This window comes from Molothrus ater, chromosome 12 (assembly GCF_012460135.2).
Source record: "Molothrus ater isolate BHLD 08-10-18 breed brown headed cowbird chromosome 12, BPBGC_Mater_1.1, whole genome shotgun sequence".
Lineage (NCBI taxonomy): Eukaryota > Metazoa > Chordata > Aves > Passeriformes > Icteridae > Molothrus > Molothrus ater.
This window is the reverse complement of record NC_050489.2, coordinates 8,729,111-8,754,076: the sequence shown is the minus strand read 5'-3', so window position 1 is coordinate 8,754,076 and position 24,966 is coordinate 8,729,111. Positions and strand designations below refer to the sequence as shown.

At 42.7% G+C, this 24,966-nt stretch overlaps 1 protein-coding gene across 1 annotated transcript in view; it reads right to left on the bottom strand.

Annotated features, from left to right (window-relative positions):
- Nucleotides 1-24,559, bottom strand: part of TENT4B (terminal nucleotidyltransferase 4B) — a 39,494-nt gene extending 14,935 nt beyond the window's left edge. Inside the window, exons 1-2 of the mRNA XM_036390591.2 lie at nt 23,930-24,559; nt 3,150-3,273 (exon numbers count right to left, since the gene is read on the bottom strand). Of these exons, the coding sequence (XP_036246484.1) occupies nt 3,150-3,273; nt 23,930-24,477 (672 nt within the window). The 5' untranslated portion in view covers nt 24,478-24,559. The remainder of the gene's footprint in view (nt 1-3,149; nt 3,274-23,929) is intronic.
- Nucleotides 24,560-24,966: the final 407 nt, after the last annotated feature.

The window sequence follows — 24,966 nt, the reverse complement described above, 5'->3', positions numbered from 1 at the left end:
GAACTTGGAAATCCACAAAAGCATGGTAAATTTCTGGTACCAAAATCCCTCTGTCAAAACAACAAAAAACCCATCCACAGCCAATTTAATTTCCCTTTCTTCTACAGCTTTAAGTAGAATTTTCTGAAGTTGGTTGAACTAAATAGAGTTCATCTTTCTACCTTCATTCTCAATCTTAGTATCTTCATAATTTAAGTGTGTGAAATATATAACATTCCCTCTTTTCAAATCTATGTGGTCACATGGACATGAAGCTGAGATATCACTACAAATGTATCCTAAATTCAACTGCTTAAGTACTTATTTGTTTAGTAGCCAAATTTTTCTACATTTGTCTTAAAAAGTTTTCATTTAAATGTTTTGGGTTGTTTGGTTTCAGCGTAATTAAAGTGTTTCTTATGGTCAGAGCCCTGCTGATGCCAAGAACAGTTCTCACTTACTAGGAATGTTTCCTTCTAAGCACATTCCCTTGAGTAAGAGAGCAAATGACACAATTGCTAACTTCTATAAATAAAGTAACAGTTTAGGATACCTAGTTTTATCCCCCCTCCATCTGCTTTTTCAGCCTTTTCCTAAGTGGAACAGGGGAGGGGGAAAAAAAAGGATGTGCTCAGGCACATTCCACATGTACATTCTCTGTACATTTAAATACATGAAGCCCTATTTTTCTTTTCTTAGTATTGGATTTTTATGTATTTATATATTTTTTATATCTTACCTATGTGTTTAGTGAGAAACTACAAGCTAAATGTGTATGTTTAACTTCCAAGTTTATTTAAGCTGGTTTGGCTGTATCAACTACTCAAAATGAACAGCTTAAACATTAACTCATCACTTTACACTACAGCTAGAGCTGAGGACATTGGACCAGGTAACACTCCACCTTCCCAGAGCATGTACCCAAAACCTGAATCTTAGAAGTAGCTAAACCAACACAGATTGTCAAAAGGTTAGTGATTAACTCAAAGGACTGAAAAATTACAAGAGACTGTCCAAGTCAGACACAGTTGAGTTCAGCAGTTCAGTTCCCAAGCTGATCTAGCAAAATAAGTTTTAGAAAAATAACACCACAGTAATGCTGTTGTCACCATTCAGTTCCCTTTCAGCCTCCAGAAAACGGAAGGACATACAAAAGGAGAATTCTTCCTCAACGTAACAACTGCAGACAAAATGCAGTTGGGCTTTGAAGAACAGTTACTGACTTGAGAAAAAGGAACTGGCACGCTCTTGCTCTCTAACATTTTCAAGCACAGTGGAGAAAGACAGTCCTGGCAGATTTAAGTGGCACTAATTGAAAAGTGAACTTGAGTTTTTCAACTACACAGTGTGTGCTTCCTCTCAGTCACATTACAGCTAAGCCCCGTGGTCAGCTGTCGCTTGTGGTAGGACATGTAATTTCCTTCCCCTCCTTAAATACCTGGGGGGAACAAAAACCTTTCAGCAGCTTAAGGAAAGACAATTTTCTCAAGGATGCAAAGTTACACACACACACACATGTATGTTACACATGTACATAAAAAGTTACTTTTAATACAAAAGACTTTTACAGATCAAGCCTGTCCCACAGAGTATCTCTGGAAGCAGTATGTTCTTGTGCCCCACTCAAAGTGCTAGTGGTAACAAAGAGAGATCCCCTGGTAATAAATCCATTCACCCCATTAGACTAGTTAAGTTTGCAGCACACAAACTTGCCTAGGAAATTGCAACATCTCTAGGCTGAAGCCTCAGTGGTTTTGGTGAAATCCTCTCCTCCAAGGCACTCACAGGGTGGGGCACCCACACTGTTCCCTACACTATTGCCTGCCAGACCACTACTCCTGCTCTTGATTAGGGTCCACCTGACTGTCTCACTGGGCTAGAGGAGAGCTGTGCAACACCTGTGGCACATGCTGCTCTCTTACACAGTTCCCATGGAAAGGTTACTGCATTTGCTCAAAGAGAAAATTGCCAGATCCGTGGAGTAATGCCTCAAACACCTCCCTCCAGCTGTGCAAAGGCAGCAATCACAGAGGGGAGAGTGCTCCTTCCATATGATGCTGATACATTGTCCATAACAATAACCTCTTGGAAAATGTGAGTATATTTTACACACAAACTCACACAACACATACATAGAGCCTATACAGAATTCACATTCTGTCATATTCTGCCAATTTCTAAAAAGGCATTCCAAAAAACAGGTTAAGAAGATTTGAAATTAACAGTGGATTTAAGTCACTCATGTCAAAACACTGTCTTTTACTGTGGCAGGATCAAAGAGCATTCCTTATACTAGAGATTCTGCTGTCTGAATCTGGTTTGCTATTCTGGCTAACAAGCCCTTATTTTCAGCTACTGTTCTCTACAAATAGATGACTACAGCTTGAAATTTACATTCTGGAAATGAACACAATATTAGGAGAAGAATATAATTAAAATAGATTCAATTATGCCAGAAACCCAACTGTGTCCCCATAAAACCATACTGACTTATAAATGCAACTTCTCTGTCTTCTTTTTAATCCAACCTTTATCAAAAAAACCCACAGCTCTGCATAGGAGAAGCTCTTGTTTTGAATGAGTATGTACTAGCAAAAACCCATCTTCAGTGGAAAGAGGCATTACACAGCTCAGCACACAGATCTAGAGATTTGTTTCTTCCTAAACACAGACTCCTGAGTTTTTTAAATTTGTAAAATATATCAATGTAGTATAACTGCCCAATAAAAATACCATGGTCTACATAATATGATATTGCTGGTACACCACCTTAACAGATTTATTCAAGATCACAAGTCTTTGAACTAAAAGCCCTACTACTAAAGACAGGAGTTTCAGAAGATCTTTTTAAACACAATACATGTATACACGCATGTCTGATATGTTTCCATTCATCTTATCAAATAAATATTCACAAGACTGAACATTGCCACACCTTATGCCTTTTCTTTGACTACAGCAGGACTAACTTGACTTTGATCCTATGTGTGATAGAAAATGTTACCCTGTATTATTTGAGTAAGAAAGATGACCCCTCTCATTTCACCAGAAGTCTTTTTATGTTTAACATGGAAAAACAAACAGCATTTGCAATATTCAATATTCCATAAAGTAAACAGGCACAAAATGTTGCTTTTATATATTAACAAATAAAACAGTGTCCTACTCACATCTGCATTAGGCCAGAGCTCTTTGATAACATTTTCTATTCTGGACACCACTTCCATCCGCATTCTCTCTTCTTCAGGTCTGGGAGACATATACTTATAAAAGTCAATGATTTCTTCATGAAGACTAAGAAAGAAATAAAACGAGAAAGAACAAGGAATCAGAAAAAAATCCACATGCAAATGAAATATCAACTATTCTAACAAAAAATATTTTAAGCTCCTAGTTCTCAATTTCATTAAGGGGCAATTTTAGAGCAGCATGCAATTAAAAAAATCCACATTCACAACACTTTGTAGCATTTAGTTCCAATTAACTTCTTATGCCAACAGGTCAATATTGCACTTGATTTGCTAAAAGCATGGAAGCAAATCTAAATCCAAGTGCCTTCAATTCACATTGAAAGTCACACTCTATTTTAATGCCAGCATAACACAGAAATGGTTCAGTCTTCAACCATGAACACAGCTGTAGCTCTGAGTACACACTTCACAAAAACACTTCCTAGTCAGCCCCTTGGCACCAGGCAGGGAGTTTCAGGCAGCAGTCTGTATTCAGTACCACGCTTGCAAAAGTTGACAGTAATTGTGCCAGTACTAGAGCTAGAAAAACTGCTTCTTTTACTGCTTATAGAAGTCACATAAACTAAAAATGTACTCTCCCCCTATAACCCCAGAAAATACATAGCATGCATGCAGCAGCAATTGCTCAGAGAATAAGTGACTGACAGACAGTTAGCCCATATATAATTTACCATATTACATGTGTTTTTCATTGTCAGTTATGTTTAGCTTCCCTGTAAGGAGACCTGAAATAAAAATGTCTCCATACAGTGCTACAAATTTCTGTGCTTCTGTAGTACTAGAAACACATCATCAACTTGACTAATAATGTAATTCCAGCCACAGAGTAACTAAATTAATTTCATTTGTTTCCTGCAATGACCATTCCAGTAATAGCTAGTTATCTTTTAAGAATGTATTGTTTCTAGTTACCAAGTACAACTGCATCTTTCATTAAAGCTCTGAGGGACCACCAGAAGAGAGCAATTTATTAAGACCAAGCCCTTAGCTGAGATGGGGAATCTAATACTTCTCTACTGCACATACACTTAAATAAATCAAATGTTAATAACTGGAAGCTGTATACAGGGTGTCAACAAAACGGATCAAAATATCCAACAGTTGTGTTAACAGAGTCAGAGCAGGCAAAGAACTCACACCACCTGCATGAGGTTCTTCCAATATTGCAGTGTTATGAACAACACAAACTTCTCTCCCTCCTCCCCAAGTTAGGGAAACACTCACAATAGCCTGGCAGCTTGGGGTGGCCATTCCCATAACTCTCTATATAGATAAGGCTAAGAGAAAAACTCCTCTGACAGAGGACATCTCTTACCTCCTCCTACAGCTGCTTTCTTGCTTTCCTTGGAAGCTTACATCCTGGAGTTACTGTGCACATTCCAAACCACATTTACACCTTACACCAGACTGACTACTCTGCCTTCAGCTTCTCAGCCAATTCTACTCTTCACTGCTATTCCATGTGTTGGCATTTAAACTTTCTCACTGTTATCTTCCCAGTGCAAGTACTGGATCCAGGTGAGAAGTAGCTGATAAAGGACAAGTTGAGCACTTCAATGACCAAGTTCATTCTGTCCTCACTGCTAGTCACGTGTACTGAATTGCTAATTTGTTTCCACATGCTTGACCATTAATCTAGCTTTCAAAACCAGAAGTAACAAGGAAAATGGGCAAACCCCCAATAATTAACCTCCTGAAAATAAAAATCATGTTTCAACTGTAATTGGTATACCAGCTTACAGGAAGACCTGGGAGTCAGGTCTGTTTTTAGGGGCTACACAGTGGGGAACCGATCAAGAAACACAGCCCCATTTCTGCCTCTGCTCCTCTGGACCAGCTGGAGCAGACTGGTGACATCCACAAGGCACATGGAACTGCTCTGGGGCAGTGTTTCCAGCAAGGACTCAATGCCCACATGCACGGTGAGCCACGAGGAGCAACAGCACACCGCCTGAGGGCACTGAATGGCATGAGACATACTGGGAGGATACCAAGGGAGCATCCCTGGGGAGAAATTCATGCATGGCACAGCACAAATCCATACTGCCCATCATTAGTGGGCCCAGCTGCTCCCAGGCTCGTGCTTTATGGGAGTTAATTGTTGCCCTGTCCCATCAGGGAACTTTGAAAGAACAAAGCAATCAGAAAAGAGCTCCCCAAAGTGCACAGAGAGCCAAGCCATACACACACTGCAGTTCTCAGGGCACTGCTCTTTATTAACTCCACTGACACCCTGAATCCAGATAATTATATCAATTGCTGCATTCTTTAGAAGCACATAAAATAATGATGTGTTGTCAGAACCAGATGTATTTCTTTTTCTAAAGATAAATAACAGATGTCTGCATTTCTTTGAATGGAATCCCTCTTATTCTTAGGTAGTCATGAAAAGCTTTGTGGCAAAACAAAAAATTAAGCTACCTGCAAACACACAAACCTACATTACACATGCACAGAATGTTAGTAAACACTGCACATGTAGAAAAGAATGAAATCTGAACTTTTTCAATGACAGAAGAAAGGCTTAAAGACTACTAGAGAGTTCTCATCAGCACTCCAGTTGGAAACAGTACAGACATATCTGTGTTTCATCTGCTGCAAGACTCCTGCTGCCAGGACCTCCTGTGCTGCACAGAGCCATGGTGTGCAGAAGGCAGGCAGAAGCTACAGGGGCTCAAGACTACACCTGGATCCATATTTCCCTGCCCAATAACAGGCTGCTGCCAAGAAATAAGGGAATGATTAATTAAAGCCAAGACAAACAGAAGTAGGCACACGTGGATTTCAGAGCAGTACAACATGACTTAGAGGCGTGACTCCAATTAATGTAGAGTTAACTCATGCTGTATTGAAAATTAAAACTCAAGGTTATTCACTGTCTTAATCAACATCTATTACAGTTGCTGTTTTTCAAAACAATTTGTTAGGATTAATGGAGTCTGTTTACAAAAGTCTCTAGTGAAATTTTCTATATTTAGCCAAAATGAAGATCAAAGAGACTGAGATGTTCTTTTTGGCATCATAACAGTATTTTATTATTTAATAGCATTACATTCATCAGTAATTTCAGATAAAAGTCCTTAAAAGGAGACTTGTTTATAGAAGGAAATTACACTGTAATAAACCTGATTACACTATTGAAAGGTATTTCATTTGGCTTTATAGTCATACTGAACCACACTCAAAACATACTTAGGATGCATGGAGAGAATTCTCTGCCATTCACAAGAGCATTAGTTTGCCATTTTTGTTACAGCAAATAGGAGTAAACAAGTGGATCTTTGTCCTGTACTTCAGAAAATCTTAACACATAGGGAAAAGTAAAATAAAAAGCTCTCCTACACTTTTCTCTAAACAGGTTTTAAAACAAAGTTCTACCTGCATCACACCTGTTTTCAAGTCTGGTAAGCTGATTCCATCAGAATTTCACAGCAAGAACAGAATTATAATGAAGCCACTCAATTTAATTTCATGTCCCACTGAGAAGGACAGTAATGCATCATTAAAAAATAAACTATGGCTGCAAAATCACAAGAATTACTTCCCATGGTAACATCACTGAATGGCCCCACCAGGAACACAAGACTGTGAGACTCAAGTCTCTTAGGTGAAAAGCTGCAGCTTTTGTGAGGAGCAAGTACCATGGAACACAGTGCATTACATTACTTTCTTAGTTTGATCACAACTTACTTTATTTTGTAGCACAACTTGTGGGCTCTAAATGTAAAACTCAGGAATGTGAAACTCCTTTACATAAGACATTGTTCTGGAGTGTGAATCTTGCTGCATGTCTGGCAATCAATTAAAAAATAATCATGTATGAACAAAATGTCATTTCTGTTTGATATGCAGAGCACACAGATAATGTGGCCTAGCACATACATGCGTATGGCCTAGCTGTGCACTTCAGCTACCTGACACCTAAACCAGCACAACTCTCCTGCTGCAAGTCCAGAACTGGAATCAAAGTGACTCTGGGAGGGACATCACACTATGAAGCACAACTGGAGATATACAAGTGTCACTTCTCTGCACTCCGATCTGGATGCAGAATAAATGAGCAGCCCACTGTCCTCACAGATTTAGGCAGCTTGGAGGAAGCCAGCCAGACTGAACCAGTGCCCAGGGCTTGAAAGCCACACCAGTGGCTGAGTGAGACCATTCCCTCAGCCCCCACTGTCCCAAGCAGCTGAGCAGCAGAGCCCAGCCCTGCTAAAGCAGAGCAGTCAGCGAGGTGAAGATCATTCTGACCTGTTTTGCTTCATCACAGGATAGCAGTGAAGTGTTGTTTTGTGTCTCAACACACTGTATTATACTAACCAGAATAATTGGTTTTATTTTAAAAAATTCCTGTTCCAGACATTCTGGAATTGTGCTATACTTCCACTCTCCTCTGGCTCTTCTTTATTCTTCATTTCACAGGAGAAATTACACAGGCATGCATGTTCTAATTTCTCTCATCAGGGCGTTACCCATGGCTTCTGCTCCAACTGTTCAAAATTCTGCTCATCCATCCCAAAGAGCTTCTCTCCCTTGGGCTTATATATTCCTTTGCACACAAAAGGCTATTTGCAACATCACTGAAGATAATTTAAAACAGTGGATATCAACTACACTCAAAGAAATCATCTAGTGCTCATGCACTATTGTTTGGTTTTGTCAGGTTTTCTGAAGGAAGTTTCATTTGCAGAATGATGAAAATCTAAATTATTTAGAAATTCCGTGGATGGTGGGCTGAAGCAAGCAATGAACACACAGGTGAATTCCATCTTCCCAAACTCTATGCTTTTAACTTTAAAGGATATTTGCAACATAGTCCTGCAGCACTGAATGGGTCTTTTGTATCTGAGTTTTCTTTGGATAAGTAATTCCTAAAAGACAGTGTTTAATTGCCCCTATCATTTAAAATTTAAAAATTGAAGGAAACAAGGAGAAATACTGTAGTATTTCAGGATTATAATTGTCTTTGGAGAAGAATGTGAAGGAGGAACTTGAGGTATTCTAGCCACTGAAAGCATCAATACTTAAGAATCCAAACTGCATCCATCCCTGCACTCCCACAGCATTGCACAGGAGAGAGAAGAACTTCAGCTTGAAGCCTCCAAAGGAATTTTACTAAGAAAAACATGGTAAATTCTGCCAAAACTTTGTAAGTTTCATGAACTAAACAAAGCTTTACCCCTTACTATTCATGACCTACTTGCTTCTGAAATAGTTTTGAACAACAATTGTATTAAGATAAAAACAGAGAAAGCCAAATCCTCACTCTGTCCCTCACAATTATATTAGGGAATTCAACACCTTCCTAAATTAACCTTCAATTTTAACGCTGCTTTTCCACAAGCTTAATAAAATATTTTCTAGATTACTATTACCATCTACATGTACTGAATAATGAAGTAGGAACAACAGCAGACACTGTAAAGATCACAAATTATTTTCCCACCTACAAACTCAGGCAAAACCAAACATGAGAGTCCTGAAGGGAACGTAAATATGAAGCATCTGGTGAGGTCCTTTCCCTACCACCTGGGCCTCCACAGCAGACAAATCCTTTTAATATTTGCTGGCTTAAGCTACTGAAAAAAAAACCACTTAACTGCATTTGCAGGTGATTTAATAGGCATTTAAGTTTCATGGTGACTGACACATCAGTCCTCATAAGAAAATAAAATTATGCATAATAAAGGAAACAATTTTCAAAAGCCTCAGAGACTTTGACTATCAAGTTTTATATCCTTAGTTACTGAACCATATCAATATATTATAGGTCACACAGTAATCATATTTTGAGACACATATGCCCTACAGGAGCTTTAAAATCAAACATCCCAAAACATGTACATAATAGCAACTTGACAAAACCAAGAAAGCTTAAGGAGCTGGGTTTTTGATATCACACATTTTTTTCTTCAGTTCTCCCATTTGAATTACAGCTTCACAGACCATCTTTTCACAGTTTACCTAAAAACAGACATGCAACAGAAAAAACAGGTATTCCACTGCCATAAGATTGCTAAACACCACTAAACATCAGGATATCCACTGTATAAACAGTTTCTAAGGTGCAAATGGAGAATTTCCCTTTGCAGACAGGTAGGCAAATGAGGTTTGTATCTGTCCCTGTCCATTGTAGCCCAGGTGTTTGTTACCAGTGCCTGGATTCCCCGACACAGGGTCTGTTATAACAGGATCACACAAACCAACCTAATCCAGCCAGGCAAAGTTAACCAAGCTCAATCCCACCACCCTTATCAGTTCAGGTAAAGCAGCCACTTCTCAGAGCTGTGGGGAGCCCAGGGAGGAGTCTGAGCCCCCTGAGCCCCCCAAGATGGCAAAGGGTGGAAAGATGCAAGCAGAACTTCAAAGGGCACAGCTACACTCAAAAAAACACCTCTGGCAACCACCTCTGGTAGCTTTCAGGGTTTACCCAAAACCAGCTTGCCCTTTCTAACTAACATTTGTTATCTGCTGTGAAATTCAAAGAATTGCCTTTTAGGACCAAGGGAGAGCAAAATTTCCACAAATGTGTAAATGATTGAGGAACCCTGATCTTATTTCCAGGACTAAAGTCTTTTGGGATTAATCTGATCATGCTGATACTGAGTTTTGAAAACATGGAGATAGTCTGTTCACTTCCACCAATTATGCATGTTTCTTCAAATGCTGTGGGAAAAAAAGTCACTAAATTTACACTACAAGACCTACACTTTCTATACTGAGCAAATACTTGAAAGCCTATTTCTTCCTCCAATCAACACTCACTGCCCCTAAATCCCTCAAATTAATGGGGTTTTTTACCTATGTTCTGTATTTTACATTAACTTATGGGTTTAACTGCATCATAAAAGACACTAAAATAGCACTGCTTTATGGAAACAGTGTGGTGTAGTAGAGACATAAAAATCCTGGACTAAGAAGAAATGTGGACAGTTCTTTTTAATTATTTAGACTGGTATCTCTTTCCAGTTTTTTCTTTATTTTATAGCCCCTTTGTTTCAATCAGCATGAGTGTTCTCTTCTTTAAACTGATTTGAGCTACTTCTACCTAAAATTCCCAAGCATATTCTTTAGTCAGAAGTAATGTAATAGACTCTTTTCCTACCAAGGTAAAAGTGAGCATTTTTTGTCTGTTTATAAAGTTTATTGTGTGCTTTGCCTTCCTAAAGTACACTTGGATGTACTAGAATTCTTCCTACAGAAATCTGTCTTTCAAGAGGGGGAAAAATCCTACTGAACTTTAATTATAAATCAGATGCTTGAATTAGTCCTACCACTAAGTGATTTGAAGTGTAACTCGGCAACTAATCCACTGGCTTTTAAATCCTTGCCATATGCATTCTCAGTCTTGCTCTTTATTTTTTGCAGCATTTCCAGCAAAGACATCAAATGCCAACTGGAAAGACTGTTTTGAGAAATACCCTTACTTCCCACTGCTTTTTTTTTTTTTTTTCAATCACACTGTACATAAAAACAATCTAGCTGAATCACTGCATGTGTGGAAATAACCTTCTATTTCTTCCCTGGAAAGTATCTCCATATCATCCCTCCTTCCCATCTCTGTAAGCAAGTGCTGTGAGAGTCTGTTGCTTCTCTTCCCTCAGGTGATGGAAGATGCATTTTGCTAACAGAGGAGTGAAGAAAAAAAAAAGAGGAACTGTTACCTCAACTGATCTGAAAGAAAGTCCTTACAAAACAAAAGGATGAGCAGGAGAAAAAGGTTTTGTGCAGGAAAAACAGTGGGAAGAGCAGCAATGGGAAGAAGCTGATTTATTTCATAATGACAAAGAGTTCAACTCTAGTAATATCTAATTATCTTGAAACACACCAGTAATTCTAACATCTCCTATAAAATACAGCCACATGGTTTTTCTTTAGCTTACTTGCAAAACAGTGTTAGTCTGCTGGAACAGCTGCACATACAGACTATGCAGTTTGCAAACTCATCATTTAAAATACAGATATATATTTTTTCAAAGCCCTAAAGTGCAACTATTAGCATGCACTTCGTATATTCTGAAATTACAGCTTCAGGTAAATTCCTAAACATTCAAAACCACAGAGAAGTTGAAGGTAACTTTTTTCTACAGTGGGGAATTAGGATTTCCTCAGCCTGTCAATTCCCTTTGCTTAAAAAAGCACTCAGAAAGACCAAACAACAGTTTATAAGTTTGCTTTAAAACAAGAGCTAACAAGTAAAAGTAGTATCAACAGTAGTTAAATTAATGTTAATTAGTTAACCTTTCCCAGTAAAACAGAAACATTTGGGTTTGTGTTAGAGCTGTAACAAAAGCTACAACTACTAAATTACTGTAACACACAGATAGTTCTGACCCCCTCTGAACCAGCACAACAGGTATGATCAGGAGTTTTAAAACAAATAAAGGTCTATTACATCAGTTCTGCAAATCATACCAGTGGTGTTACCATTAAACCAAACCAGAAGGAAACAGCAGGTCATGTAATCTGCCTTTCTGTCTGTCTCCATAAAGCCAGGTAGCACAGATCTTTATAGAGCTCTAGTATATTGCTTCTATTTTGTTAGTGTAGTAAATATTATCACATAAACAAACAATCTGTGACCTTCTGATAACTAGCACCACATGCTATCTGGGCAGAGGTGAGACTAACACACTCCCAGCAGACTGATGAGTACTGCTGGAGGATAACAGGCTTGGAAAAAACCTCCACCTGCAAACTCTGATGGGAGCAAAAAGCCTGCAGCAGACCTTTGCCACCATGTGCACCCAACAGGAAGCTTGGCAGGTCACCCAACAGGAAGCTTGGCAAGCCTTGCACAGGGTTTTCTCACATAGAACAGAGTGGAGAAAACTCTACTTCCACACACACACACTGGGTTCTGCCTGGCAAATATTCTTGTTTATGACTTGATAAATTATTTGACTTGAAAGATTAGTTAAATGAAAGAATGGAGAGCAGTGTAATTATTAACTCCTGTCTCCTTCCATCAGAGTAGATTTTCACTCTCAGATGTCTACTCCAAACAAGTCCACAGCAGTCCCTAAGAAGGAAGGGACCCTACCACGCTGCCAGGCTTACCCTGCTCACCTGGAAGCCAAGACAAAAGGCAGTTTGGGGTCGGGGCTCCCACCCTCACTTGGCCGCACAGATCAGTTCCGCACCCTGCGTGCGCCCCGCTCGCTCCAGAAACCCTCTGCACGTCCATCTGTGCAGCAAACCTGCTCTGGAACTGCTCAGTAGGCAGGGGAACCAAGAACAGAATCAAACTCTCAACATCTCTCCTTCAGGAATGTGGGATCAAACTGAAAATAACAATTTAATATAAAAATATTAAGTCCAATAACTAGGCACAGTTGCAGTTCATTAATAACTTTACAGCTCCAGAATAAGAACATTTTCAAATTAAATCTGAACTGCCAGTATGCCATCTGGAAAGTCAATGCAGATTCCTAAGCCTTTCCAGCATCTTCTTATATTCACAGTCTTTTGGACAGTGGGGTTTTTTTAGGGTTGTTTTTTTTTAAGAGAAGGGATTTTTGCACCGCATTTTGGAACATTCAAGGAATACAAAACTGAGCTCCAAATTACTTTGCTACATTTCCTATATCAAAAGTGTTCAAAACTTCTTATGAAAATATCTAAAGCTATTATTACAATTACAATTTAAACCATAAGGTTGAGTTTGTAGGTTAAATTTCTATTCCCTGAGCAAAATGAAGAATGACCCCAAGTTACCTGTTTTGAAACAAGTTTATCACCCATTTATTACTTGTTACTTTGGTGACACTCTCCTACAGTACTAATACAAGCTTAGATGCCCTGCTGTCATAGTCAGGCAAAATTAAAATCACAGATGTAGCTCCCCCTCTCACTTCTAAATGCTTAAAAGCCACTGCAGTGGGTGCACTTTAAAGGGAAGGAACAATCACATCCACTCTGGCAAAGGTGCAAGGAACATTTCAGGTAACTTTTTATTTTGATGAATTGTTATCTTTACAGTAGGGGTGTGCACAGTGAACTATGTTCAAATTAAACAATGCAGTACTCATTTTGGGATTCATGATGTAGTATTATGCTCCCTTAAAGGAGGGAGCATGCTCCCTTAAAATTAGAAAATGTTCATATTCTGATTTGTTCTCCTGTCCTCAGATACTCTTATCTGCAAGGCAGGATGCACAGGTACCAGAAACACCCTGGGCTGGGAGCAGTAACACTGCAAAGTATTTTGCAGTCAACAGCCTCCATTTGCTCTCCTTATTGTCACAGGATAGAAAGCTACAAACAATAACAAGCAAAAAAGGACACTACCTAAGCAGATCACAGAAAAATGTTTCCCACGTCACCTCCATCAGCCCAGTGATAAACATGCATGCTTAAGAGCTTCCATGTCATGAACTGCAAAAAATGCTTCTTCTAACATAGGTGACAGATCTCATCTTTGCAAGTACCTGGAGAAGTTGGTCCCTGACTAACCCTGACGATCAAATCATGGGGTTTTATCTTCTAAATTTCCCCTGAAGCTTCACCTAGTATATCTGTCAGAAAACTACCAAGAAGTAGTTTAGTAGAGAGGAAAATACTAGAAAATACTGCACTGGAATACTCCCCATGAATCCAAAATGTTAAAAAGAGCAATCCATACTGAAAGATGACTTAGTAAAGATTTCACACAGCTACCTCAAATGCTGGGTTTTGCTTGGACATGAAGACGGAAGAATCAGCACATGATGGAAAAAGGGGGACTTCTAATGGTCTGACTCAGACCTAGTATCACAAAGGTGACTACTGGAACTCCCTCCAGGATGGGGCATCCCTCACTTGGCACACCTGCTCACGCCATCCACATGTGCATTGACACATTTGTGCACAGAACAAAAGAAGTAGCAAATGCACTTCCATTTGTGCACTTCCAATAGAAGTAGCAAATGTAGAGTGAAAGGCTTTGCACAGCTCTCAGAAACACCCTCAAGATTCATCCAACTCACTTGATCGAAACAGTCTCTAAAAATAATTTGAAGATTATGTAGAAGTCTCCTGTGTACCCAAAAAATGAGTAGAAGATGCAGCAGTGACCAGTTGTAAGAGAGGTATAAGAGGGTCGCTGTGAGCTCCACAAAGAGCAGAATCAAAAGCAACTGAAAGAGCATGTTTCAGCATGCCTGCAGCAGCTTTGCTTCAGAGCAGCAAAGGCTGAAGTGAACTATTACAGCATATAATGTTCAGTGACTCGCTGCCTACAGGCAAATACCACACTGCACAAAAAACAAGGGAGGAAGTTTGTTAATACAGTTATTCTCTTCTTTACTCCTGGGTACTTCTATGCCAGGAGCTGACACTGTTACTTACTGGCATTGAAACTTTATCTTTTACCAACTGTATGTGCCCTGTCACCTTTGTCCAGGTTGTAACAACAGCAGCTTCAGAAGATCACTGGTTAGTTAAAATTCAGATAGAAAACAATGCACATTATGTACAAAGTAATTACAAGAAAGCAAAAGAAGCAGGACTGTACTGTCCTTTCTGCCTCATCTCAAAAACTATCCCATAAGAAGTAATCTAACAGCTTGATGAGGCAAACTTCCACCTGATGCTGGAAGCAGAGGTACATGTAAAGAAGCTGCTTAACTCAATAACAAACTAGTTCTTCAGGGCAAAAATCAACATGAAAATTTTCTCATGTGAGTACCTGCCAAGTATGACTACTACAGTAGTCATTCCCCATGGATGAATGAGTGTAAGATACTGAGGCTGAAGCACAACCAGAAGGCTGAGTATATAGAAGATCCTCAAACATATGAGTTGAATCACCCAGCTGGAGAGGGCGACAGAACAAAGCAAAAATTAAATAAAATTAACCTTAGGACCTAATTTTTTCAGCCTGACTCAGTACTGCGACCTAAGACTGTGATGTGCAATCATGACCATTATTCAGATCAAGACAGTTCCTTCACCACACTATGTTTAACTCAAGACTTTAACTGGCAACTGTGGAAAGCTTGCCAACCAGGAGTGCCTCTGAATACATAAGAGATAAAGCCAGATGCAAGGCACAAGTCATTCACACCACTTACAGAAATGATATGCATACTTTAGATTAAAGCCAAAATCTTACTGAGGGATAAGGGGGAGGAATGCAAATGCATGGAAAGGAGTATACTTTTTATAACAACCCTGTTGAAATGAAACAAACAAAAAATCCCTCAAAACCAGAACAAAAACCACTTGCTTTTTGAGGCACACAGGAAAAGATAGCTGTTCCTAAAGTAACATAGGAAGTGAACAGCTCTAAAATTAACAGTGAGAATTAAGAAAGCTTAAGAAAGTAAGTTATCACACTTCCTCAGTCTAGCTTAAACACAGCATCAAGAGGTCAGGCAGGGTCAACAAGCTTTGATTAAGGACTCCCTGTCTTGAGACCATACACCGTGACTCAAACAGAAAGATCATCACCTTAGTCATCACTCAAACTACAGCACAACATTGCTGCATGCTGTATTTTAGAAGACATTCAAAGAAAGGCTTATCTATACTTAATATTTGTGACAGGTTAGTGCAAGTTCTTTCAGGTATTGCTGCATCCATAAACAAAGTAATTGTAAGAAATCATATGACACTTTCAATGGGTGTACTTAAATGTAACTGAAAGTGAATCTACACTGAGGGAAGGTGATGAGCCAATGTTGCTGTTACTCACCTATACACCTCTCACTTATCATAGTTTTCCTCGTTTCCCTGATTTAGAAGTTTTAGAGGTTTTTAATATTTGAATTTGTCCCTTGTTATATTTATTACTTGCAGAATCACAATACTATTTCCTCCATGCTGTCTTAACATCTTCAACACATCTTCAATACAGTGTTGGCTACTTCTCCAATAAGAGACCACACTGACACGACAGAAGAGTGGAGGTGCACAAACATTGACTTTGATTTTATGTCTCCGCTACCATTGCTGTCCAGTAAAAATCCTAAAAAATGCAATGCAAAACAAAAAATTGCACATTGTATGCAATACAGTATGGTGATGCAAAATAGCACACCATAAAGCCTTCTCAAGGCATTGTTGCAACACTGTGCCTCTTTGACTGAACATCACTTTTGAGTAAGTCAGAGGGAGGTGTCATACCATGGAGGATGTTATGAGACTGTCAAAGAGGCTGATCTGGAGTGAGGGCTGCCAAATAATCTTAATTGTTACTACAGGAGGAAGAAAATCAACAAATGCTGTTGCATCCCAGCACAAGACAAGCCCAGCCTCAGTGAGGCAGCAGCTCACCCTCACTCTGAGCTGCTGTGCCAGGGCTGCCCTCCCACCCATGACCCACCCTGAGAGCTTGGCAGCCCCAAGGGACACGATCTGTGTGGCTCAGGGCCTCACAGATTTTGTGACACAGCTTTAAGGGTCAGGAAGACAGCCATCAGGGACAGGCAGGATCAGAAGACCTGTACTGAATGCAGCAATACTGACACCTTGACTGCATGACTATGATAGAATACACCAGGATCACCAATACAAAGTTACTGGGAAGATTTATACTGGCTCTAGTGATGTGTAGGAGAGAGTTTTGTACAAACCTACAAACAAAAGTTCTGTTCCCTTAATTCATGTCTGTCTCCTGTTTTGATATCTTAAGTTCATAGCATTGCCGGAAAAAAATTTCTGCTCTTATTTATTGCTTAAAGTTACAAAATTATTAAAGTTCAAACTGCTCCTGCTATAGCTATTTGCAGCCTAGGAAAAACATCTGCAGCTCATATCGACTTCAGCAGTTTTCCTCTCTTTTTCTTGGTTATAGAAATATTTCCTTTAGCCCCCATTTCTAGGCAAAGGCACAGAAAGCCATACTCAAATACTCATGACATTTTGAGCACTCTTTAGCACTTTGTCCAAAAAGATAATTCAAAAAGAGAAACACTCATAATTTAAGAATTCCCAGCATGTTCAAATAATGAATTAGCATTCCAACTGCCCACTAAGAACAGCAATAGCATTTATTTGCTTATATGCAAATCTTATGTATTATGCAAGATTTGCACTGGTTGTGTTGCTCTATCACTACCAGCACAACTCCCTCCCTCAACACAACACCTAAGCTGGCTCTAGGCTGCATTCTGCTCCTGCTGCCAGTTCCAACATCCAGCAAGGAGAGCACAGGAACCACTGTTTTACATCACATACAACATAAACAAAAAGCTTTAAAGGAACCGTCATCTCTGAAATTTTAGCATATGCATGATTTTGGGAGCACATAGATCATATTGAAAGATGTATTCAGAATCCCCACATGATGAGATCAATAAAAAGAAATATTAAATACTCCTATTTTAGTCTATTTTATCATTTTAATAGCAAAGTTATGCACACAGCTTCTGAAAACCACATTTAAAGTGAATCCCTAAAGCGATAAACAGACTTAACATTCTAATTTTAAATAAATTATTAGAAACAGAGAGGAACATCGTATAATATGGAGAGAGCAGAAAAAAAATTGAAGAGGAGAGAAAAGCAATAATGTGCTCTCATGATACAGGTCTCCATTTATCTGTCTTTCCTGGGACTGACAACGTGATACCAGCCTTCCTAAAACTGACCTTATGCTAACAGTTTGACAATTAAAAAGTAAGAGCTACAACCCCAACATGGTTTGATATGACACTAATAAAGATTCAGGGTGAACAGCTCCTCCTTCTTCAATGCATACTGCTGCATAAAACACACAGCAGCTCTTGGGAATCAGCAAGCACACAAGAGGGAATGACACACTCTTCCTATTACTTAATATAGACATCCCCATCTACCAAAAAAAAGTCTGCCAAACTTGTGTTCCTTATATAGCCACTCCAAGGTAAATAGGTATCCAAGTCCCAAACAGAAGATATGAATTGGAGAAAACAGAACAGTTCACAAGAATACATCCACATGCTGTTCCCTTGCACATGCAGAAATCAGCAGCCTCTGAAGTCCTCCTTAAACTGTTTAAACAAAACACACCAAAATGTTGGCTCTATTCCAAAATCCTGCAACCTCAAGTAATACTGTTATATAATATTCACCATACATTTCTCAAAAGGTTTCATCAAACTGCCTTCAGTCCACATCTTCATCCCTAGTAAACCTGTTTTTCTCTCCCAGCCCCTCCAAAAGAAGTCATTTCTTACTACAGGAGGCTGTGGGAAATATCCAGTTTCACTTCCATAAAGCACAGCTGACTGCCTCCAAGAGCTGCACAAGCTGTCACAAGGGTACTGCCAGGAGGGTGCTGTGGCACGACTCAGGACGAGACAGAGAGTGACAGTGGCTCTCATCAGGCGGGTACAAGAAAGGATCTGCACTCCAGTCACATCCCTGCACTTGCACCTCACAGCAGCCACGGAGCCAGCACTGAGTGCTGCTCCAGCAGGCTCTCTCAGGAAGCAAGCAGTGACTATGGATTTTTCCAAATAACTCCTTTTTACATGTGATGTTCGCAGGGCAGCCTATGTTTTAATGTAAATGAGTTCACCAAATCCAAAACACGTGCAACTATTCAAACAGAATTACTGTTATTCTAACAGCACGCACCTTGCTGTTTCACCAGAAGTCTGTTTGCTTGTTTGTTTCATCTACATTAAGCTTTTGTGTCAAATAACGTAAAAGTAAATCAGGCAACAACCCTGCATTTGATTTAAGCACTTAAGAGTATATGATGAAAACCCACACAAATTATTAGATTTCCCCCAAGTCAGGCATTCCAGCTTGTTTTATATTTTGCTAGAGGTTCACAGACTTGTTCTGCTCACATCACCCTCAGCTCTTTCTGTCCGTGCTCCAGCCCACATGGAAATCATGCTCCCAAGGCTGATACCATGCAAGGGCCTGAGCAAACAGAGCCAGGGACGTGCAGGGTAAGTTATCACAGGCAGACAGCTGCCTTAACGTGCCTCCATGTCCTCTGGTCAGCTCACACCTGGGACAATGGGTTTGTGTTTGCCTTAATGCACTTGGCTTCTTTCAAGAATGAGACTAAAAGATCTGAGAAGCTGGCAAACTTCATATGAAAAACTCATAATGGAATTTCTGTAGCAAAGACTTATGGCTTTAAGCTATTTTCTTCCCTAAAGTAGTTATGGTTTTATTTCATGGTACTCTCTGCAATCCTGGGTAACATGCTGAGAACCCTTACACTAAACAAGCAGAAGTGTGCTCAAGTCTGTGCCAACCACTTCAGCAGCGTGGGAGTGTGTGCATGTGTGTGTGCAACCCCCTCCTGTGGGGGTCACAGGATTCTCTCCCTTTCATGGCAAAGTTTCCATCACTACTTCAAAAAGTGCATTCAGTATTTCAAAATGCAGTTTTCTATCTAATCAATGTTTCTTCTCAGCAGTACACATCACAAATTTATCTCCTTAAACTCACACATTAACTGAGCTCTTGCCTTCAGCTGCAGATTACTGTGAAAACAGCTCCCTACAGAGTCCCAAATCCACATCTCCTTCCTGGGAACTGTGTAGCATTGGGCTCTTTCCTTTGGCACAAGAATCACAGAAACCTACAATAAATAGGCCAAACTTAAGTGCAGGTCTTTATTTTTGGGTTTTGTTGCACTTAAGGCTTCTTGTTTCAGCAGTTCTTTTCTCACATTTTAGCCAGGCTCAATCTAAACATGGTAAAAGCTGTAAAATAGACATTTCACATCCCAGTACTTTTTCTTTCTAATTGTGACACTACTAACATTATTTACTGCTGCCCTTGGGATACACACACACACACACACACACAGAGAATCCTGTCCAAAACCCCCAACCCACACATCTTCCTACATCCCTGAGTTTTGCTACTAACTACCCTGCCAAGGCAAACACAATTTAACTCTTTAAAGGTATGTATTAAGCTAATAGTAACATCATTCTCATGCTGTGAAACTTTTCATTCATATTCTGCATTATCTGTTCTTTTCAGAACTGCTGTCTGATGACAGTCCCCAGAGGATGGGAGACATGGAAGCTGACTCTGACTAGTGCAAAGCAACCTGCAGGCAGCACTACACAACTGATTTACAGTGATATTTCACAAATCACCATGTTAAGAATGCCACAACACAGTAGAGTACCTGTCATGCAAACACCCGATAGAACTGCAAGTCTGAGAACTTAGACTAAGGAAAAACATTAAAGATAAGCCAGAATACAATGTACACAACAGCACCATTAACTCCAAGAGAGCAAAAACTCCCTTGTATTGAATGTATTTCAGCACAGGAAAATGTTAGGAATATTGTGCATACTTCAGAAAAAATCTATCATCTTGAAACCAAACCTAATACTGTTGTGGGCTATTTTTTAATTCTTTGACTATCTCTTTATATGTGTACATAGCCTTAACTAAGAGAGTGTATTTCTCAAACCTGGCAGAAAAAAATCAAGATTTAACTGAACAGCTACTTAGCTTCTAACAAAAATCTCTATTCCAACGTTTACCTTACCTAAATCTTTAGACAGCTAGTTGCATACTGTTATGTGTTTACAAAATCTGTTCAACTTGCCAAAAATTATTGGACTGGTTTTCCAGACAGCTGATCAATAAAATTGCACAGCCATATACAACAAGTGACATCCTTGCACTAGAAATGCGAATGCCACATGTCAGCTTTCAACTGTGTTTGCCAGCAAATCTGGTCTCATCTTCATGAAGGTGGGACTGTTCCACAATTCTCTTGTATTCCAAAGAGTCAAAGTTTGAAGTGATCAATTTAACAAAATTACAGGATGATACAGAGGGAAAAGCACTGAGAGCCATTACTACTTTCTCACAATTTGCATAATAACAATCAGGGAAGAAAAAGATACCTGTTAACATAGAAGTAATGCTAACATAGTAATGCCAGTATCTTTTTTTCCCATTAACTGCTACAACACAATTTTGGAAATTTACATTGAAAACAATGAATTTAAAATATTTACTTTAGCAACAACCTCATTTTCTAGGCTACAAACCTCTCTATCCATGCTTACTGCCCAGTGCCTCAAGATGCAGACAGAGAACAGACAGTTGTTAAAGAGAAGCTTGCAGTGGGGAGAGAAGGCAGCACCTCAGGTCCAGGAGGCTTCACCCAGCCCTGCCAGCAGCCAGTCACACTGCAACCTTCACAGACCTAGGCATTGTCTAGGCTTTCCTAGGAAGCTTCTGCTCCTTTTAACAATTATTTCCACAATTTTTCATTCGAGAGTGCTAGCCAACAGCCTCTAAAACTTGTTGTAGCTTTTTAAAAAGGAAACTTCAGTAATTTAGGAAAAGTAGTGTAGGGGTGTATTTGAGAGACACTCTTTGAGAGACCTTGCTCTGCTTCGAATAAAGGAAATAGCTGAAACAGAAGCTCAGGATCATGTAAATATATGCCACAAACTAGACAGTCAATACGCATGCAGACTAAGATACCTGAGTATGTCTTGATACTGTTAAAAAAAAACTCCACAAGGGCCTACCACTTGGAGTTTGAAACTGATTCCACCAAAATTTAACTCTAGCAACACTTTGAATACTTTGGCAAAGTTGTTATTATTGTTATTAATCTCTTGCTGAAGGTCACTCTTTTTTCACCCCATTATTACAAATACTCTCTTGTTGAAACTTACCCTTTTCCACCCTATATCTTCAATACAGAAAAAAATTTACAAATTTACAAGACAGAGAGAGAGCAAAGCACTTCTAAAAATGTTCCGCAGCCTCCAAGTAAATAAGTTACAAGGCAGAATACAACCAGAGTCCAAAAACTAACTTAAAAAAATTCAGTACTTAGTATGTTCTACACACGTTACTTTTAAGTTGTGTGAAGAAATTTGCAGAATGTTCCAAGGTACAGTGACTAAAACACTTAAAATAGTACACTTCTGCCGTGTCATTTTACGAATTATTGTAAGCCCAGCAGTAAAGGTAACACAGGAGCTGGTAAGGAAACAGGTAGCTAGAGCTGGTAATAACTAGTCTTCCAAAATGATCAGCAAATTTGAATAGCCATTTTGACAAATCTCACAGAACAGCAATTTCAGTAGGCAAAGAGGCTGTGGCTTTCCTGTGTGAGGGGACTGAAGGACCCTTAGGTACAAGCTGAGCACACAAAAACTCATGCAACTAAATCACCACTGATTTCTAAAGTGAGCTCTGCCAGGCCTTCAACTCTTACCATACACCTCCGTCATCTAGACCCTGAAGGGTTCAAGGCAAAGGTTATGTTTTGAAAAGCGTGAACTTTACAAAAAAAAAAAAAAAAATCCACAGATGTTACCGAATGGCCTTTATCCAGGGCATCGCCCATATCAAAAGCCATCACTGTGTTCAAAAAAAGGGGTGGGCTCAAACCAGTTTTCAGGTAAACAGAAGATAGGTGATTGCCTGCCCTCCGTCTCCATGGGCTCATCATGCAATGCCCACTGATGAGACCTAAGCTAACACAAAAACACTAATGACAAAATATTCAGATCAGCATATGCATTCCATAGCCAGAGATCCATGACAAACATTAATAACCCCACAAGAAAAACCACTGCACACTATACACGCATGGAAGTTTATTTCTGAGAGCAGGTGCCTGCCTGCATGCAGACCTTCTCAGTCAGGTCTCAGAAAACACACTCCCCGGGAAATTGCCCTGTCTGTGCGCTTTATTTTGACACCAGCAGATGATTATTGTTTTTTTAAGTTCTAGTCCCTACCACGCATTTGTTCTGCAGGCAGCACAAAGGGCTCGAGGTGAGCTTGACAGCGCTGCAGAGGGCAGGCAGGCCGGCCCTGTGCCTGTCCCCGGCCCTGTGCCTGTACCCCGGCCCTGTGCTTCTACCCCGGCTCTGTGCCTGTCCCCCGGCCCTGTGCCTGTCCCCAGCCCTGTGCTTGTACCCCGGCCCTGTGCCTGTCCCACGGCCCTGTGCCTGTCCCCCGCCCTGTACCCCGGCCCTGTGCCTGTCCCCCGGCCCTGTGCCTGCCCCGGCCCTGTGCTTGTACCCCGGCCCTGTGCCTGTACCCCGGCCCTGTGCTTGTACCCCGGCCCTGTGCCTGCCCCGGCCCTGTGCCCCAGCCCTGTGCCTGTCCCCCGCCCTGTGCCTGCCCCAGCCCTGTCCCACGGCCCTGTGCCTGTGCCAGCCGCACGTGCGTGAACAGCGAGGGCAGCACCCGGCGCTACAGCAGCGACAACGCCGAGCAGAGCGCGAAGCGGCGCTGACAGCGGAACGACGTGTCCGAGGAGCCCGGCGGCACCGGCCGGCAGCGTGTAACACGTGCACGGGTGGTGACAGCGGAGGGCCGGCGGGGCCCCGGTCCCTGCGGATAGGCGTGCCCGCCCCATCAGCATGCACACGGGCACCGCCGCCGCACGCGTGTGGCCCCGGCCCCGCGGAGCCGCCGCCCCGGCGGGACGCTCGGCGCAGGGGCTGCCCCGCACAGGCCGCTCGAGCACCGGCGGGGCGTAGCTGTCACCACGGCCGGGCGGCACCGGCCCGGCACCCACCGCCCGCCGCCCCTGCCCAACCCCGCGGACCCGGCCCGGCTCCCTGCGCCACCCGCCGGGCCCGCGCCGCGCCCCAGGTGCCGCGGCCCAGCGGCCCCTCGGCGGCCGCTGCCCGGCCTCGGCGTGCGGCCCCGGGGCGGGGAAGGACCTCGGCCCCCGCCTCCTCCTCCTCCTCCTCCTTCTCCGGAGGCCGAGCGCGGTCGGGTCCGGCGCCCCCCTGGCCCGCCCCGCGGACGCTCACCCCACGACTCCCTGGCTGTAGTTCCTCTTCTTCCAGGGGGTGCCGGTGTAGAGCGGCTCGGCCAGGCCGGGCTGGGCGCGGGCGGCCGGCTCGTCGGCCGGGGCGGGGGCGCGGCCCAGCAGCAGGCTGTAGTTGAGCCCGAAGGTGCTGGCCTTGTTGTCGCGCTTCCTCTTGTTGCTGGCGGCGGCGGCGGCGGCGGCGGGCGGCGCCCCCCGCGCGGGCCGGGCCCAGGCGGCGGCCCCCGGGGGCGGCGAGGCCTGGCGGTGGCCGCGGCTGTGCGGGTTGTTGGCGCTCTCGAGCGGCAGGAAGTCGGGCGGGGGGTCGGCGCGGGGGGCGCGGTACATGCCGGGCGGGGAGGCCGGGCCGGCCGCGGCGGGGGCGCTCTGCTGCTGCTGCTGCTGCTGCTGTTGCTGCTGCTGCTCCTGCTGCTGCTGCTGCTGCTGGAAGTAGAGGTTGCGGACCCCCTGCGTGGTCTCCCAGATCTGCATCCACAGGCGGTTCGAGGGGCCGAGCTGCTCTGGCTGGAACCAGGCTATCCGGGGATCCATCAAACGGGGACCCACCCCGGCTGATCCGCTCCCCGCGCCGCGCCGGCCGCCGCCGCCGAGACCCTGTCAGCGGGTCCCAGCGCTAATGGCGGCTCCTATGGAAGGGCAGCTCCGCGCCTGCCTGCTCGCTGCTGCCGCCGTCGCTCCACAGCCCCCGCCCCTCCTGGCGAGCGCGGCGAGGCGGGGCCGGGCCGGGAGAGCCGCCGGCACGCGGGCCGCGCGCAGCACGGGGGGCGGCGGCGCCCCGGCCGCTCCCCCGGCGCCCCCGCGCTGCCCCGGGCCGGGCCGAGCCGCGGAGCGGGACCCGGGGCCGCCGGCTCCTGTCCCGGCACGGCCGCCGCCGACGCGCAGCGGCCCCGCGCCCCACGGGGCAACAGCCGCGCTCCCAGGGCCGAGCGCTCGTCCGGCACCGCGGGCGCCCGAGCGGCCGCGGCTCCGGCCCTGCCGCTGCCAGCGCGCCGGGCTGCGGCTCGGGCACAGCCGGAGCAG